Source organism: Amphiura filiformis, chromosome 7 (assembly GCF_039555335.1).
Source record: "Amphiura filiformis chromosome 7, Afil_fr2py, whole genome shotgun sequence".
Taxonomy (NCBI): domain Eukaryota; kingdom Metazoa; phylum Echinodermata; class Ophiuroidea; order Amphilepidida; family Amphiuridae; genus Amphiura; species Amphiura filiformis.
Window position 1 is genome coordinate 70,225,367 of NC_092634.1, and position 18,710 is coordinate 70,244,076.

The 18,710-nt window shown below is 37.3% G+C and overlaps 1 protein-coding gene across 2 annotated transcripts in view; it reads right to left on the bottom strand.

Annotated features, from left to right (window-relative positions):
* LOC140157560 (2-oxoisovalerate dehydrogenase subunit beta, mitochondrial-like) overlaps positions 1 to 13,187 on the bottom strand; it is a 66,121-nt gene extending 52,934 nt beyond the window's left edge. The window contains exons 1-4 of one of the 2 annotated variants that reach the window (XM_072180792.1): positions 12,999 to 13,187; positions 8,666 to 8,743; positions 5,307 to 5,375; positions 2,342 to 2,475 (exon numbers count right to left, since the gene is read on the bottom strand). In XM_072180792.1, coding sequence (XP_072036893.1) covers positions 2,342 to 2,475; positions 5,307 to 5,375; positions 8,666 to 8,743; positions 12,999 to 13,155 — 438 coding nt within the window. In that variant the 5' untranslated portion in view covers positions 13,156 to 13,187. Of the gene's footprint in view, positions 1 to 2,341; positions 2,476 to 5,306; positions 5,376 to 8,665; positions 8,744 to 12,821; positions 12,905 to 12,998 lie in introns of those variants that run through there. The other variant, XM_072180793.1, reaches the window with a different exon arrangement.
* Between the last annotated feature and the right edge of the window lie 5,523 nt (positions 13,188 to 18,710).

Here is an 18,710-nt window from a genome sequence, read left to right on the forward strand (position 1 = left end):
GGGCTGAAGTATTTTTCCGAGGGAGCGGTAGCTCCCAAGAAAAAATACCGAGGCCCAAAACAAAACCCGACAATTTCACACAATGAACTCAAAATAGATGGTGCAAAGTTATTATTGTCATTCATTACCGTCGTATTTAATAATTTGAACAAATCAAAATAGCATTTTATGTTATTTTATGCCATAAAACGTTGTTAAAATATAACCAGTTTTAATTATTGTTGTAACCTACCCTACAAAAAATCGACCAGGCGAATTTAACATTCGCGCCGACAACAAGAGCTACCAATCACAGAAACGCGTCGGCATCACGCATAGGCGTGTGCGTTGCAATAACGCTTAGCTTTATACACGCACACGCGCGCAGAAGTCATTGTAGCGCGTCAGGAGTCATTGTGAGTTATTAATGACCTCGCAATTAGTGCACGGTCAGGCAATCAATTTCTTTTGATTGGATCACAGGTTTCGCGTATATTAATGAGGTTATGAATATCTCTTTGTTACCTCCACATCGTATCTATTGGGGTTACAAACCTTTATTCAGTTATTATACTTAGTTCTCTGGATTAATAGGAATGATGAACAAATTTGGTCTTATTCTGCACTGTTATCCACAATTTAACACTTTGCTCAATCAATGTAAAATTACACATAATGCTCTTAGGCCATCTTAATTAAATCCCAAGTCTCAAAGTTGCCGCACTCATTAGTAAAATCATGCACATAGTCCTGTTTGAAAATCACAAATGCCTTTGATTTTTCACAAATCACAGCACTACAGTGCAGATTATCTAATCTCCTCATCCTCAACAAAAGTTTGGAAAGTTTTTTCAAGCATCTATATCTCAGATTATTTGTGACACGTTCATATCGTGTTGCATATCAATGGATAGCTACTTTATACACTTTTACAATGACACCACATTTAAAGCAATCACCTTTTTTCTTGTCCGAGTACACTTTTTGTGAATGTAGTGGGATCTCAAACAGAATGCGCCAAATCGACCATTATTCCGTGCTCAAGCAACACTAGTCACTAATAGCGGTTGGAAAAACCATACGCAGCCACAACAGCCAGTCACCTCCTCCTCATGCTGCTCACCTGGCTGGTCACATGTTGCTGTGGGATGGTTATTCAATGTGGCTGCATTGGCTCTCTGGCACACACAGCACGACCAAGCTGGTCTCACGAGTGTTCAATCAGGTTGCGGTCTGGGCTGATGGCAGGCCATTCCATTCTCTCTACTCCCATAATCTGTAGGTAGTCATGGACTACACTGGCTCTGTGGGGGCGAGCGTCGTCATATTAGAGGATTGCATTAGGTCCCAGATTGTGACGATATGGGATTGCAGCTTAAGCTGCATAGAATAATGGTCAATTTGGCACATTCTGTTTGAGACCCCACTACATTTACAAGATGTGTACTCTGGCGTGAAAAAAGGCATTGTTTCAAATTTGGTGTCATTGTAAAAGAGACTTAAATAGCTATTCATTAATATGCAAAACGATATAAACATATCACAATTAATTTGATAAAACGAACAGAGACGGGAAACAGTATAGTTTAGCAAATTTTCGGTACCAAGCGTACCTTCTTCAGGCTTTATTATAAAATGAAACTAGAAAAACAACAGGTAAAGTATATTGTTTCCTGTCTCCTTTCGTTTTATTTGATTTCACTTCAAGGGAGTGTATCTTCAGATCCAGTATAAGCATGTGTGTTTTGTCAACCATCTGTTTACAAACCACAATTAATTTGAGCTGTAGATGCTTGAAAAAAACTTTTGTTGAGGAGTTTATCTATCTATTGTTGATTCCCAAACGATGCAAAACCGAATCCCACAGGGCATCGTTTTTCAACCGTATTGTTCCCCTGTGGAATCAACTTCCTCTCACAATTAGATCCACTGTCAACATGTCCTCTCTCTGAGTGGTACAAGAAAAAACTAGAGGAGAGTTTTGATCCTTACAACACATGCTCTTGGGTTACATGTTGCCAGTGTTCTGGTTGTATAGGCTTGTGTAGGGTTTATTTTTTTTGTCTTTTTTTTTTTTTTTTTTTTTTTTTTTTTAGTTGGGAAGGGGGAGGGGGTGTCCTCATTGTTTTGATCTTTGGTGGGACTGTCCTAGAGGTGCTTTGCACCTGTTAGTCCTTGCCTTTCACTGGTGCAAAATTTTATCAATACTTCCTTTTTTTTCAGTGTACAATGTATGTACTTTTGAATATTCATATTATGTGCAATATATTTTGATGTTATATTATAATTATTGTATACCAGTGATAAAGTGTAATAAATAAAATAAATAAAATCTATCTATCTATCTCTCTATCTGTCCTACCTGATCAAATGCTGGATGGATATAATCAGCAAACTGGATTTCAGCAATTGCTGTAGCACCTAATGCTGCCATCCCTATACCAAAGCCAACAATACCCTGCTCACACAGAGGAGTGTTGAACACCCTGTCTTTTCCTGCAAGTTAAACAAATAAATTATGTAACAGAAAATCACACTTACACAACCAGATTCCTATTCCTCACACTCCCAGGGGTACATGTATGCTACTGCACAGCTACTTCATTGGTACTAGAGTATCTGTGTGGGTAATCTGAATTACACATACAGTACACACTGGACAGTGGTGCTGTACTATCACAAGAGTACATGTAGTTGGGCAGCAATCATATAGGCTTCACAATTGAATACCTGAGTGGAAGAAGGGCCCAACTCCATCAAAACTGTTTTTGAGATATTAAGAAAAAACTTAATATTTGGAAAAGTTTTATAGACAGAATGTTTTCATCTTCAGGGACCTTTAATACATGAACATACAATATTACATACATTCAAAATAATGTATAATGCTTCCATGGCAACGGTACAGGTCTTAATACGAGATGGAGTTGGGCCCTTCTTCCACTAATATACTGTAAGTGCCAGTTCCGTAAGCAGATGTGTTATAAATAGCTACAGAAATTTGGTAATTATCCATTAATGTGCAAGTAGAAGCATGTAATATGTTAGGAAAAAGATTTCTTATTGTAGTGAAAAGCAGATTTCATGGATGAACAAAATTCCTCTTTAACCCAATATTTGTGGAAGAAGGGCCCAACTCCGTGGAGTTGGGCCTTTCTTCCATGAAAACCATGATTAAGTGTACGTGGAAGACTATTTAGAAAGTGGATTTTGGCTCATCTTTCACACACAAGGAAGAACAGTCTGCTGGCAATAAAATGGCGGGTCTAACTCATTTTTGTAAAAAATTGGAGTTGGGCCCTTCCACTCAGGTATTCAATTATATTTGCTTGTTATTTGGTTCTGTTTTTGTTTGTTTGTTAGTTTGTTTGTGTGTGGAACTAGGTCACTCCCTAACACCTAATATTTATAAGCTTCTACTTGATGTTATATCATAACAAAAGTTGTTACCCAGTAAGTACACATTGCGAAAAGAAAACCCCTTCCCCAATCTCTATTGTGTCACTCATGGACACCAAAATAGTGTGCTTTATTTACCTTGATTATTTTGCTATGTGCCTGACCTATTTTGAATTAAATGTGTACATAGTGTGTTGTGGTAATTATGAGCACACACCTTAAACCTAATGCCCTTAAGGGGGTACTACACCCCTGCCCTATTTTTGCATTTTTCTCAAAAATTATAGCGCATTGAGGACAAGTAAGATATGTATATGATAGGGGCAAGGACTACAATTACTGCACTGGAAATTCTATTTCAGCACCGACAACAGTTGTGGAGTTACAGTCAAAAATGAGGGAAAACCACTATTTGATCAATAAATCAATAACTACTTGCTTTGAGTTGCTGAATTTTCAGTACAGTAGTTGTAGTCCTTGCCCCTATAATATACACATCTTACTTGTCACCAATGTGCTATAATTTTTGAGAAAAATGCAAAAATAGGCAAAAAATTGGCCATGGGTGTAGTACCTCCTTAAGTGATTTTTTAATGGAAAGGAAAGAAGGAAAAAATTAAGATGGACAAGAAGTTGTTTGTTTTTATCAGGATTCAAATCTGATATACCTTGTGTGCCAAGCAGTAGCTCGGTGACCGGTAGCCACAGGAATTTTGTTGGCCTAGCCAACAAATATGTTTATCACATAGGTAATTGCATCATTGCATCATGTGGGATGCATGCATGCAATGGATATATCTCAAAGTATACAAATTCATCAACATGTTTTGAGGGGAAGTAGTCAAAACTACTGGTCCCTCTGTGATGGATGATTTGACTAATTCCTGACGCGTCAGCGGAGGGAAGTAGTCAAATCATCAAACACGAGGGACCAGTAGTTTTGAATACTTCCCCGAAAAGGAACATGTTGTATTTGCTTTACTATACCTCATAGATATTTTCACTATCATGGTAAAAACCGTAAACGAAAGTTGAAACACACACCGGTAACGGCCAGCATGACGACCGACATGATTAGTAAGCTTAATATTTTGCTTACCTGATTTTATTGAAGGATTTCTGTTCAATAAAATTAGATGGATAATTTTCTAATTTCCTTTTTAACACTCCATAAATAACAGTTTGTTTCATAAAATGTCAAATTTGTGTGTTATTTTCCATCGGTAATCTCGGCAAAATAACTGCAGCAGACGCCATTTTAAAGATAAACGCATCTGCAGAATCGCCGCTGTGCAGCATAGTGCTACGTCTGAAGGAACGGTGACGTGCGGGTCGAGACACCCATGTGGTAGTAGGGGTGTGGAATTTTTTACTACTTGTACTTCCCCGTATGTGAGTAATTGCACAGGCGCGGGGAAGTAGTCAAATTACCGTACTCGGACGCTAGCATTATTAACCAATAAGATGACTGGATTACCTAATAAATATTTATAAGGTATAGTAATATTTTGTACTATACCTGGGTGTGTTTATAGGGTTAAGTACTACATGCACAAACCTAATGCTCATCTTCAGGGTTGCCAAAAGATTTCAGCCCGAATCGCGGGTCAAATAATCGAAAAGTCGCCCAATTTTTCTCTTTACCATTGGCTTCTATGGGGCAGGAAACTATCGGAAGTCGCGGAAGCCAATGTTGAAAAGTCGCACAAATTTTTTCTTAACCATTGGTTTCTATGGGACAGGAAATTGTCAAAAGTCGCGGGAAAAATCTTCAAAAGTCGCCCAATTGGGCTACCAAATCGCAGGTTTGGCAACCCTGCTCATCCTAATTGATTGTTGCGTTTGCTGATAAATCCAGAGGAGACTATCTTGTTGCCATGACAATCCCATGTGGTGGATTTGATTGGTTATTTGGGTGTGTAACTTACCATGCTTATCTGCTAAGCCAACCGTGCATCTAAAGACACCACCAAAGTTAACATCCTCACCAAATATAACTGCAAGAAATATACAACAAATATAGCTTCAAAAATGGTTAGTTGAGTGGTGCCTATTGTTTTCTGTTCTGCATCACTGCCTTCAAATATGGCAATATTGTCATTGAATACAAATGCTGGGAGTGACTACAGATCTCACACCACCAAATAGAAATAAGGTTGAGTGACTTTTAATATTACTGTCTGCTTCAATTTATGGGTAAGAAACAGACAAATTAAATATTAAAATGAGCAGAAATTTGTTTGATTTAGGCTAAACTTGGATTGCTACATTGTAATGAATAGAAGAGAGGAAGATCAGCAGCAAGCTGGCTAGATGGATGATAAAATTCACTGACATGAGCATGACACATATAACATGGAGATTATTGGGATGTGCCCTGAGTAATTTAATTTGATCATCTAACTTTAATGGAGTATTTCCTGATCCTAGCATTCTCTTTTTATGACATTTTTCAGTAGATATCCACGAAAAATGCTTATTCCCAAAATTTCAGTTGATTCCGATTTTGCGTTTGCGTCAACTTTGCGAGTTATGTATGATTATGTGTATTATACTGCTTCATAGACAATGTGTTGTAATTTCGTTCTGGTATCAGAACGAAATTCAAATTTCTCAATATCTTTGCTAAACGAATTAATCTGCAAGAAATTTTTTGTACAATAAACATTATGTAGCGAGAGGTTTCCAGTGATATAAAAATCTCAAATTTTTTTGAGAGAAGTGGGGGATGAAGCTGTGGATCACGAAATGCCCTTTTAAATCCCCATAATAGGCAATGATCATTGTACTGCATAATACATAAAACCCTGTGGCTAAAATAAGGTGAATGTGAAAGTAGTGAGCTATTAATACAATGGGATATTTTGGTGTTTAGTGTATATATTGTAAACATAATTTTGTGTCAGATTTATTTGAAGAGTTGTTGTGCAGTAATGTGATTACTACTATAGTTCGATCAGTTCGTAATAGGCTTGAAAAGTTAGGCTTTTACCACGATGCCAAAAAGCAGACCCATGTTAAGAGTGCTATGTCTGGTAGATATTTTGTGTGTTAAAGAGAGTAAACAAAATAGGAATTGAATAATTTGTGATACTTCTGGCGAGATATCACAAGACAATTCTCAAAATAAAATATTTTCTATCAATGTATATGTAAGTGGAAACAGCTCAGTGGAACAAGGCCTGCTTCCTGAAGAAAGTGAGTGAATCTTGAAAGCAGTGCTTTGGAAATTATCATCTGTGCAAGGATTTTGTAAGCAAAAGATATATGTTACACAAATCAACACAATACCGTATTTCGTCAAATAAACACCCCCGGGGGCGTTACATTTTCCCAAGGGGGGGGGGGCGTTTATTCAAGGTCAATTTTAGAACGATAATTCCCGTTAAAATCATTAGGTAAACTAAAAACACACGCTAAAATGACGAACTATGAACTAGAAACACTGACTTCTGGCTCACTTCCGGTTTCTGATCCAGATTTTCGCCAATTATTGACGCTATTATCGACCATGTGCGCAACTGGGTAAGCTTACTACACAAGATAGCATGAAAATATCGGCATTTTTGAAAAAAAAAAAAAAAAAAAAAGTGGTGGGGGTGTTTATTTGAGGGGGCGACTATTTGACTAAATACGGTACTAGTTTAAATGAGGAAATAAATCAGTTGTACAGATCATTGAGTGTAATCAACAAGAAGAAGCCTGTCAGATTTAGTGAATATTGTAAATCATTATAATTTGATGATTGTGTATGCATTCAATATCGTCAATGATTTATACACTGTGGTGCAGTATGGGCTCTCTCTCGCAATTGGAGGACAAGGCGCTTTACCTCACTTGCCTCTCTCTACCAAAGGGGTGAAATGGTGAGCTGTTATGAATATTGTCCATTGAACTCCACCCAAAGGTATGAGCATGCCTTGGGCATTTCATAGCAGCAGACATATTCTAACGACAGCGGAAAAATAAATGTTAAGTGCTTTGATACATGTGAAAAGTGCTGTATAAATGCCAATATTTATTTCATTATTCATTTTTATATGCAAGAACATTGTCCAACTATTCCATACTTTTCATTAAAGATTCAAATTTTGTTAACTTATGAAACGGTGTGAATTTGAGTAAAAGGTGTTTTTGGCCTTATAGGTCATTGCAATCCATAACAGTCAGTATGCAATTCCCAGCCAACATTGACTGTCAACAATAATGACTGTCAACCTACTGTTAAAGTCAATATTTTCGCGAGAAGATATTTTCGCGATTTTGAAGATTTTGTTAATTGCGCGCGAATTAAATTTCACGGTTTTGATATTGATACAATAGAAACCTAATGCAAAAGGTTAGTTTCGTGAGTTTTTATTTTCGCTTTTTTATGTCCACTCGCGAAATTCGCGAAAATAAAAACCTCGCGAAAATTTCTACTTTTACAGTATTGTATTTCCTTGTCAGAGAGACCAGGCAAGGGCTAATTTCAACCATCATATCTGTGGCTAAGAACCAAGTCACTCCTATGAAAATAAAATGACAATTTCTTTTAAAAGGCAAATTTTGTACACATCTCTACAGGACTGGCATTTGGTGGTGTGAGATCTACATGGGTTTGACATAGTATTGCTTTTCAGCACCATGCTAAATTACTGAACATCAACATCACCACATATTTGTGATAACTGTGCAGTTCCCACCAAACCTGCAACAGGGCACACAACCATATTTATTTTTATATACCTCATCTAAAGATTCCCGTCATCTGATTGGTTAAAAGAGCGGGCATAGTTTTGACTATGCCCACTAAAGTAACTATTCCCCGGGCATAGTTCTGTGTGTGCTTTGTTCCCAGCGTAAAATGATATTACGCACGCGTTAATGTTTCGTGGCGCTATAATTAGGGCGGAAATCGCCTGTGCCGTTCGCATTGAAACTATTCACTTTCTCTTTCCAAAATCGATGCTTTTAACCAAACAGATGACAAGAATCTTAAGATTTGGTATATAAAACAATATTCACTGCTTTTTTTATTGGGTATGGTTAAAATTAAAGGTTCATGGTGATCTCAAAACCGTGACTATGCCCTCGGCTACGCCTCGGGCATAGTCATGGTTTTGAGATCACCGCAGGCCTATAATTTTAACCATGCCCCTCATAGCAGTCAATATTTGTATAATATTATATAAGTATATATATAATATTGATTTTCAAATGTAGTATCACCATTCTTTTTATATTTGTCAATAATAATATACTGATATTTAAAAATAAAATTGAGCATGTGAGTTTGTTGGCCTACCTGCTGATTGGTCTTCACCTAGTGCTATATCCATGGCGTTGGTAATTGATTGAAACAGGTTCATCTTTGTGGTTTCTCCTGTAAACAATGTTTGAGGAAACAAATTATAAACAAATCAGGGGTAAAGTTAGAAAATAAAGTTACATGTACCCAGACAGTTTTTTTTAAAATATGGGCTGAATATCACAAAATTTTGCATGCACAGGCAAAATTCTACATGTACAGAACCAATGTGTATGCATCATCTGTGCATGCATGTACATGTAATACCCTATAACCAGTCTGGGCACGTCATACCCAGCCAATCTCCCAAGTACGATCTAAGATGGATTGTTTGCATCACGGCTTGTCCTGAAAACACTCTTGTTAGTCTTGAACATAACATACAATGTATGCAGTGCATCTAATTATAACCGTCACATCATTACCCTGGAAGTCACAATGTATTTTATGAGTGAAATTGACCCTTTTCAAGGGTCATGTAATATACGCATTAGTGATGGTAATCTTGGTGACTGAGAGCTGCCATTTTGGTAGATATGTGCGTTCTACTCGCAAGATACAGCAGTTTAATTAACTTTTGGTTGACATAAATCCAACAAAATTTTCAATAACGGGTCCAGCGTTCGAAATAAGTCGGTTCCTCGCACCAAATACCTGTGAAAGTAGGCACAGGACTGCAAATTTCCTACCGGTATGGGTCCGTGTGATCCGTAAAAATTGAACCAAGCAAAGAGCAGAAAATTCTAGTTTTGTTCTTCCATTAGAAAATTAATCTGGTTCATATAATATGTCCAGCTCCCTGCCCTGAATAAATTTTTTTTAGCTTCCCATTCAACCCAGGTTTTCAATCTACATACCGTGATCGCTGTAGCTAATTCTCATTCACTTTATTTTCTGTAGGTCTAGATGGCTACGCGATATCAGCTATTTCCAACGCTGAATATTTTGTGTTATTCAGCCCATTTTGAGAAAAAATCATACATAACAATTAATGCTGGTTTCATACTTTCCTGCTGCTTGCTAAGTTTTGTTGTCGCAGTTCGTACCCATTGAATTTGTGTGGAGCGGACTTGCTATCACTATCAGGGAAATGTACGTAACCATTCCCCACCGTAGCATCCCCACCCAATCACCCATATGATAAAGGACGCAAAGGTGGGGTGTTCCTCACTAATTCAGACATCGCTTCGGCCAAATAAAAAAATTAACATGTTTCACGTCCCCTCCCGCTTCCTTTTTTGAGGTTTCTTCAATTATATTTTATTTTTTGAAATTCAGTCATAACTTTTCTAAAAATATACTGTCTAGGAAGTAGAGATGCTATAGATCTATAGCCTTGCTGATTTTTACTTGGCCTTATCTTACGCAAGTTACATGGGCATTAGACGTTCGCTTTTCGCATCTCTTTCCTTGTTGGAAAGGTATAAGTAACGTTGAGGAGATATGGATGATATTTGTTCAAAATACTCTCATGCGTCACTTTCCAGCTGTTTTTAGGGTAAAAAGTACAATTTCTCTACTTTAGTGCCGGTTGGCAAGTCCTCATATTCCCTTGAGTGCCGGTTGGTCTGCCTGAGTGCTGGTTACTACCGACCGGCACCGACCAATCATACTCGGCAGTGGGGTTTGACCCCCACCCTTTTTACTGAGGCACCCTTTATACTGAAAATTCCTGACCCCCACGCTTTTTACTGAGGCACCCTTTATACTGAAAATTCCTGACCCCACCACTTTTTGTATCCATTGATGAAGTCACTCGCAATTCGAAGTAAATCAAGTATGCCGAATTCTGCACCTATTTCACACGTGCAAGTCCGATGTTTTTCTCTCCATGAAGTTGATACATTATGTGAACAATGCAAATTATTTTATGTGAAAAGCTACTACCGTACTGTACTGTACAATAAACATTTTAATGCATAACTGTACTTTTTTGGTGTCCAAATGTTGTTCTTGTCATGAACTGATTCGTATCTCGTGTGCGCTGTGTTCAGTGACTTATATCCTACCCTTCTTCGCTCAATCAATTATGCATGATTAATGACGTCACTCATACGTACGATCGATGTAAAGAATTAACTACCGTACCACACATCGTAACACGTCATGGAAAAAATCGGACATTTGCATATCACGGAAGGGCTTCCGGGGGAGGATATTGTGTACATTGCGCTGGTGTGGACTCACCTAAACAGGCGCTGGCCTGCTTCAAATGGAATTTTATCTTGCGCAGGTTTGGCGATTTTTCTTGGAATTATAATTGTTTTAACATTCAATAAAAATATACTGTAAGCTGAAACAAGCCCACGCTTTTTATTTTATTCCCACGCTTTATACCATTCCACGCTTTTAACCCAAAAAGTTTAAACCTCCACGCTTTTACCAATTTTCAGAATTTCGAACCGGCATGCATTAAAAAGCGTGGACTGCCGAGTGCCAGTGTAGTGACAACCCGTCCCTGGTAACGGTACATGAACACTGTCTTTTGTGCCTATGTAAATTAGTCATTGTGTAAAGCTGTGTTTATACTAGTTCCAGTAACTGTAACTCGTCATACCTATAAGGTACAAGGTATATTTCTTGATGCTTGAAGTTTGGATTTCTTAAACGTACAGTGCATCCCTATATCGCTGCAAGACTTCAGGTCCGTAGATGTCATTATGTTTATGATAAAGACTGAAGTCTTGCTGGCAGGACTATGTTTATACCCATGCATGTTACTCATCATCAGACTGAATCATTGTCGTTAACTGCACAAGTTATGCATTTGTTATGTGTGCAATTCTAGAGAATGTTGGCCAACAGAGGGTGTCAATATAGGCCTATGTGTCGCTTTTGAAAAGCAGCGAATCGTGCGCATGCTCAACAGGCAAATATACAACGGCGATTTAGTACACTGATCATGCGTGCGATTCAGGTTTCTGTAAAAGCGATTGAGTATAAATGCATCTTTAGAAATGACCGGCGATTGTGTGTTCTCAAGTGGGTTTTATCATGTTAATTAGTGACCTGACACACATTTGTATTGGTTCGATCAAGCATTGAAATGCTTTTGTTTTTTGTCCTGGATCGGTCAAGCATGTCCAACAAATTTTTCAATGTAAGTGCCTCTGGCCCTAGTGGAAGTAAAAACAGATACTATAACTATCGCCAAATTGGTCAAGCTGGGAGATTTCACGTTTGTTGATAGAAAGACAACCTAGGCTAATAGAAATTGGCACTTCATTCGTGGTGGATAATAATACTAAAGTTTAAAACATGTAGGCCTAGCCTATGTCCGGCACTTAAGCAGGGTGATTCTTTGTTGGATTATTTTATTTGATCCTATTTGTGACCTCTTCTCAAAATGTATTACTTTCCTTTTCTCACAAGTCTGAAACATCGAGTCGTAGTACCGTCCACGCGAACTTGGATGTAAGCTTAAATTGCATTGGCCTACATGTTGCAATGGTTGACGCAAATTCAAGAAAGTAGAAAACTTGGAAGTATGACTATATCCCGGGACTATATCTGACTCTGTATTTTGCAAACTAAAACAAGAATAGGGTCCTACTGTATTAAATAAATACGAAAATGAGAGTAGGCCTATGACTGAATTAATTTAGATGCCAAGACACTGAAACTGATTTAAGTAAAAGTCACACGGCTCGCACAAAGTTATGAATGAATGCCGTACAAAATAGTTTTATACTCATCACATGTATATCGCCATGGTGGGGGCACATAGGCCTATGTAGGGCTATTTGCATGCTTGTCATAGTACGAGGAACCCATACCGAAAATGTCATACCGATAAATGACACGTCTGTTTTACCCGGTTTTTTTAAGTTTGCCTTGCGAACTATGCTTGTCATGGGTCGACCTGGCTAAAAATCCTGGCGTTTGCGGGCCGAATGTGGCAACCCAAAATTTACGGTCGACCTGGGAGAAACCGATTCACGATAACTTAGGTGGTCTATCGTGGTATGCGATACGCTATTTTTTGGTCGACCTGGGATTTTTTTCTCCCAGCTTGACCCAAAACACATAACTATCATAACTATGGCCAGTGCAAAGTTCTGCTAGTCCCTAATGGGCATGGCGCATGAAAAGAAGTGTCTTGCTTTGCACGCTCGCACTGTTTGCGCTATTTTTGAGTTTGCTCACGCGGTACCTGACTTAGCATCGATCCCCACGGGCAATATGTCATGTTTCCACGGTATGCTATCAGCAATATACCTTATTGTGAATGTCACACACGTACGAAAATCAGGAAAGCTGCCGAATTCGACAGGTTAACATTTTTTACGAAGACATTTAAAATTCAACACATGAAGTGCAAATCATTTACCATCTGCCTCAGAAGGAGTGTCAGGTACAATAATAAAACCTGCAGCATTCCGACGACTTTCTATACGGTTTATATCTCTAGAAACCTTGAAAAGACTGTCTTTTCTCCGCAAAAAGTGGCCCGAAAATCGACCAAAAACGCATCTAATCGACGCCATGTTTTGTTTTGTTGTGAATGGGAAATTCCTCGTTTTGTGTAGGAGCACCTCTTCCTTTTTGGGCGAGGTGCGGTACGCCGCACCCGCCCTATTATATATTAGTCTGACTATTGACCTACTTTTTCACATGCAGTGTTGCAGAAAATATTCGTGCTGGTTATATACCCAAAAACCCACAGAGGTGATAGTTTACGGCGAGTTTTGTAATTATTACTTGATTTTGATATACGATAAAGTCATCATAGGCAGTAATGTGTTTGTATTAAAAGAAATAACAAAAATAATTATTTAAGTAATATAAATACTATTCGGAAATTGCAGCAAGCTTTGCAGATGTCTTTATTTGAACAGTACCAGTTCTCCAGTTTTGCTAGTTTTCCTAATTTTTGGGCTAAATTAAAAGCATCGTAAAGGTCATAATTTTATACTGACAGCTTCGCTATGTACTTTATAGCTTGTATGTGCAATTTGTTCAGTGTGTACATAGGCTATTTACTTTTCAAATCTTGTGACAAATTGTGCTTGTTGATGCTTGTATAATGTATTATAGACAAATTATTAGAATGCATGTGCAGCCCAGCGCTGTCCAGGTTGAATAAAATAAATAAACCTATGAATGAATATTTTATTCCCTGTTACTATTATATTTGTTGGGACAAAATAATGATATAGTTTGATGCATTGCTTTGAAACTTTATGTTAATCATGATAAAGATAGAAAGTTAAAAAATAATATCGAAATATTGTAAAATCGAACTTTTCCCCTCATAAGTTGTATCAAAATAATATATTGAGGAAATAGATATAACATATTTTGAAACTTTCATATGGAAAGATAGCCCAGACCTGTTGTCTCACCAGAGAAGATGAGCAGAAGTCTTCCTACCTGATGATAAAAAAACTCTAGGTATGATTACGAAAATGTACGGAGCCTCATGGGTGACATGTAACAAATATGTTTTTGAAAATTATCCCGAGATAATCAGGTTATCTCAGGATAATTATCCGAGATAATCATGTTATCCGGGATAATCAGGTTATCTCAGGATAATTATCCCGAGATAATCATGTTATCCTGGGATAATCAGGTTATCTCGGGATAATTATCCCGGGATAACTTGATTATCCCGGGATAATTTTCAAAAAAAATATTTGTTACATGTCACCCATGAGGCTCCGTAAAAATGTTTTAAATAACTATTATCTACAAAATTTTATAACAATGTTCTATATAAAATGTTAATATAAAACGTTTTCTGTTATGATGTGAATTGTTAATATAAAAACAGGGAAAATCTGTTCCAACTGACCAGCAGGGAACCAAAGGAGATTCAAACGGATAAGCAACTAGCAATGGATAATATTAAAATCAGGGAAAATATGACACAACATCGATTTCCAATGGGGAATAACACATTCATTTCATTTCTATTGACAATTCTCGCTATTCGCAATAAGGGCGCCGCCAGCGTTTTGCGATGTAATCGTGATGTATCATGGGAAAATCGTGATGTATCATGGGAAAAGGTCGACATCCAAGTCCGCGCAATATGAATATTACCATGCTATTACATAGGAACACGTGACAATATTTTTAGTTTGTCAATATAACGGTATTACACGCAAATCGATAGAGAAAAAATTAATTGTGCACATTTCAAATCACATTATTAAGTATTGAGTATCGCGTGTAACACCTTTTGACAAACTAAACAAATATTGTCACGTGTTCCTATGTAATAGCATGGTAATATTCGTATTGCGCGGACTTGATGTCGACCTTTTCCCATGATACATCACGATTACATCGCAAACCGCTGGCGGCGCCCTTATTGCGAATAGCGAGAATTTTTCATTTGCTCGCCCTATTCCTTTTAAAGGAATTTTTTTATAGAAGAGTATGTTCAGTTCATCACGATGTGCCATGCCTAGTCCAGGCCCTAGCTAGAACCCGGCCTACACCGGATAGGGCAGAGATTTTGACACTTGATTTGGGTTATTGGACCTTTGAGGTTAACGAATCACAGAGGTGCTTTTGCGAAAGCGGCTGCGAATTCGAGAAATCCAAGATGGCGGCCGGCGGCCATTTTGAAAATTTTAAATTTTAGTTTTCACTCAATATTCATGTGTAATACATCATTCTATAGGTTTTTGCATACAAGGAATCAATTTCTGACATTATTTTTATGATTGAAGGTCAGTATAACATGTTTACATTCAAAATGGCCGCCGAATGGTTGCCAAAAGATGGGGTTTTCATTAAAATGCATTTAGAATTCAATATTTTAACTTATTTGATGTTAAAAATAACCATGGGATGCTGATATTATGGTGACAACAAAGCATAAGTCGTCTATGTCATTTCTATCATCTCCTGGATATGTTTAAAAATCAAAATGGCTGCCAAAATGGCCGCCAAAATAGTCTTTTTTCATTAAAATGTGTTACAGGAGTATTATAAAGTACCAGATTTACAATGAAATGGTGCCAAACATTGTGTTCTTTTAATATTAAACTATAATCTAGTCAACTGGACTTACTATTTTTGAGTGGAAATTTTCACGTCCAATCCTGAACGCATCATCAGCCCTACTGATGTTGTGGCGGCAAAAGTTCATTGACCTGTGAAACGGATGTTGTAGTATCACAGGTCACCACCTTTGAGTTCAACCTGAGAGGTATCTTCCTGATCGCTGAACTGTAGGCCCCGGCCAAGTTGTGACGTAGGCCGCCTCCCCTGTTAAGTGAAGGCTCCTCCCGTTTCACGTAAATCGCTTCTTTGACCCCTCTCTCAAACCATCTGCTTTCTCTGTCCAAGATTTTCACAACCTCTCAGGTTGAACTCAAAGGTGGTGACCTGTGATACTACAACATCCGTTTCACAGGTCAATGAACTTTTGCCGCCACAACATCAGTAGGGCTGATGATGCGTTCAGGATTGGACGTGAAAATTTCCACTCAAAAATAGTAAGTCCAGTTGACTAGATTATAGTTTAATATTAATACTGTTTACTACCTGGATGAATGATAATCTTCACAAACGTATTGTGTTCTTTTGTATTCAAAGTATCCCTCTGGTAAAGGGGTAACAATATGACATCGGCATCAATTAATATTATCTCATATGGGCATGTAAACATTCAAAATGGCCGCCAAAATGGCTGCAAAACATGATTTTTTCATTAAACTGGTATTTAAAACAGCATTTTAATAGATGTTGTGTTAAATATTTCCATGGAACGCTGATATAATGTTAAAGGGATATTTCTATCCCAATTTCTTCCTGCTCATGTGTTTTTACATTCATAAAAGAATCTTAAATCCTAAATTTCATGCAAATTGGACATTCCGTTGGCGAATTATGGACTATAACATACCGTATATTTCAATGGTCCATAGGATTGTGTGTTATACTTTCGTTGGCGACAGAATAAAATTCAAAATCGAACATGTTGGCCGGTTTCTCTGGAAAGGGAATATATTTGCAAGATTCCTCTTGCACTTGATCATTATGCACCTAGTATATAAGGGGTCCCGTTGGTATGAGCATGCCGGCAGAATCATTTTACGACAGAATGTTAACCATATGCCATGAAGCTGAAAAAATGACATCTCCTGTAAAAAACTGGTATCTTGAAAGTTGGTGTAACAGTCATTTAAGGTGGCTGTGTACTCTCAGATATGCATGTAGTAAAAGTGCAATAACTTTGTAATTATTCGCGCAAGATATATAAAAGTATACATTTTTATGAAGGCAAGACATCAATAAATCTTAATATAAATACAGATTTGGGGTAAAAACAACAATTATGAAGAAAATCACAAAAAAGTGAGTTTTTGGCAATATTTGTTAGGTACATCATAACAAAAAAACACTCTTTCCAAAATATTCTATTTTGTTATTAGCTCAATCTTGAGGCTCCATTCCAAAAACGGTTTTTTTATTTTTTTGATATTGGCCTTATTTTTTTGAGATAAGGCATCAAATGAACTTTTTAAAATTTACAACCGCCTATTTTCACAAAATGATGCCTAAAATCATAAATAGACCAAAATATAAAAAAATGAGAAAACCGTTTCTTGAGTCGATCATGCTTTTTACGATGATCATATTTGCTTACCTATAGAGGCTGTATTTATTGAGCTATCGTGTACCTAAATCGTCATTTTACCGAGAAAATGAACATTGAAAGAATGGCCGTTGAAGTTTAAAGTGGTCACATTATGCACTTTCATCGAATCTTACAGGAGAATGCGGCAGTTTTCGTTTTTCTACCTTATATAACGTGAACATCGGGTAAATCCACAGCCCCTTGAGAACTTTTGAGCGAAATCCATTCATAACTTGATATTTAAATCGGGGGAAAGAACTTGAAAAAACCCACATTTTATCAGCTAAAACGGAGCCATTTGACCGCTAGGTTTTTGTGAAATCAGTGCTTCCGTGGTGCTTCACCTAGGTTTCATTATCATTGAGGTATAGGACTTTTTATTTTTTCGGAGAAGAGCAGGTAAGGCAACTACTTGATTATATTTCTACATGTTCATACTACATACTCTGAAAATTTTAGAAAATTCGCACGAGTCCGTTTTTTTTAAATCACATTTTTGTTCCTAAAATTAGGGTTATAGCGCCCTCAACGGGCACTCTCTCCATAGGGCTACATGTAAAGACCTGTTATAGACAAATGGCCCTAAAATAAAACGGACTCGTGCGAATTTCCTCAAATTTTGCATATGATGTAGATTTAACATCTGGAATGTAATGCAAGTGATGTCGTTGCTGCTCTTCTAAATTCATTTTTAAAATGTCCGCCCCAGACCAAGGTGCTTCCATAAGATGCGCCGCACATGTAGATACGCGTTGCGTATGCGTAGCGTGTTTGTGCGTTAACAAATTGCGCGATACGCAACGCGATGCGCGGTTGCGCGCGTGTACCCTGCTGGTACAACAAAGATTTTCTTTCCTTTTCAATTTCAAATATGAGTGGAATAGTGAAATAAAATCCTTAAAATATTGCAGTTGGAGTTTACAAATTTGGATTTTCATTCCTTGTATTTATAAAAAACATAACAAAGTACAAACTTATCAAAAAAACTCAATTTTGCGAAAGAAACCATGTCTAGAGTACACAGCCGCGTTAAAAGAATATAATATACTCTTTTAAATGACTGTTACACCAACATCCAAAATATTATTTTGGTGGCCAAGTTGAATTTTAAACATGCCCAATTACCCATAAGTCCATGCTGTTTTCCTATTACTGCTATGCTATAATGATTATGTGGGAAAATACTCTCCTTTTATGGCACCATCCCTTGAAAACCAGATACCTAGTGTCGCTGTAACAGATTTTGATGAAAAAATAATATTTTGGTGGCCATTTTGGGAGTCAATTTTATTTCTTTGAACTTACCCATGGGATAATTTTGAATGACATATTTTACGTTACCCTTCTGCCACAAAGATATTTTTGGATCTCGAAGAAAGCACTCATGTGGCACCATTTCCTTAAAAATCAGATAAATTACATGTTGTTGAGACATAATATTAT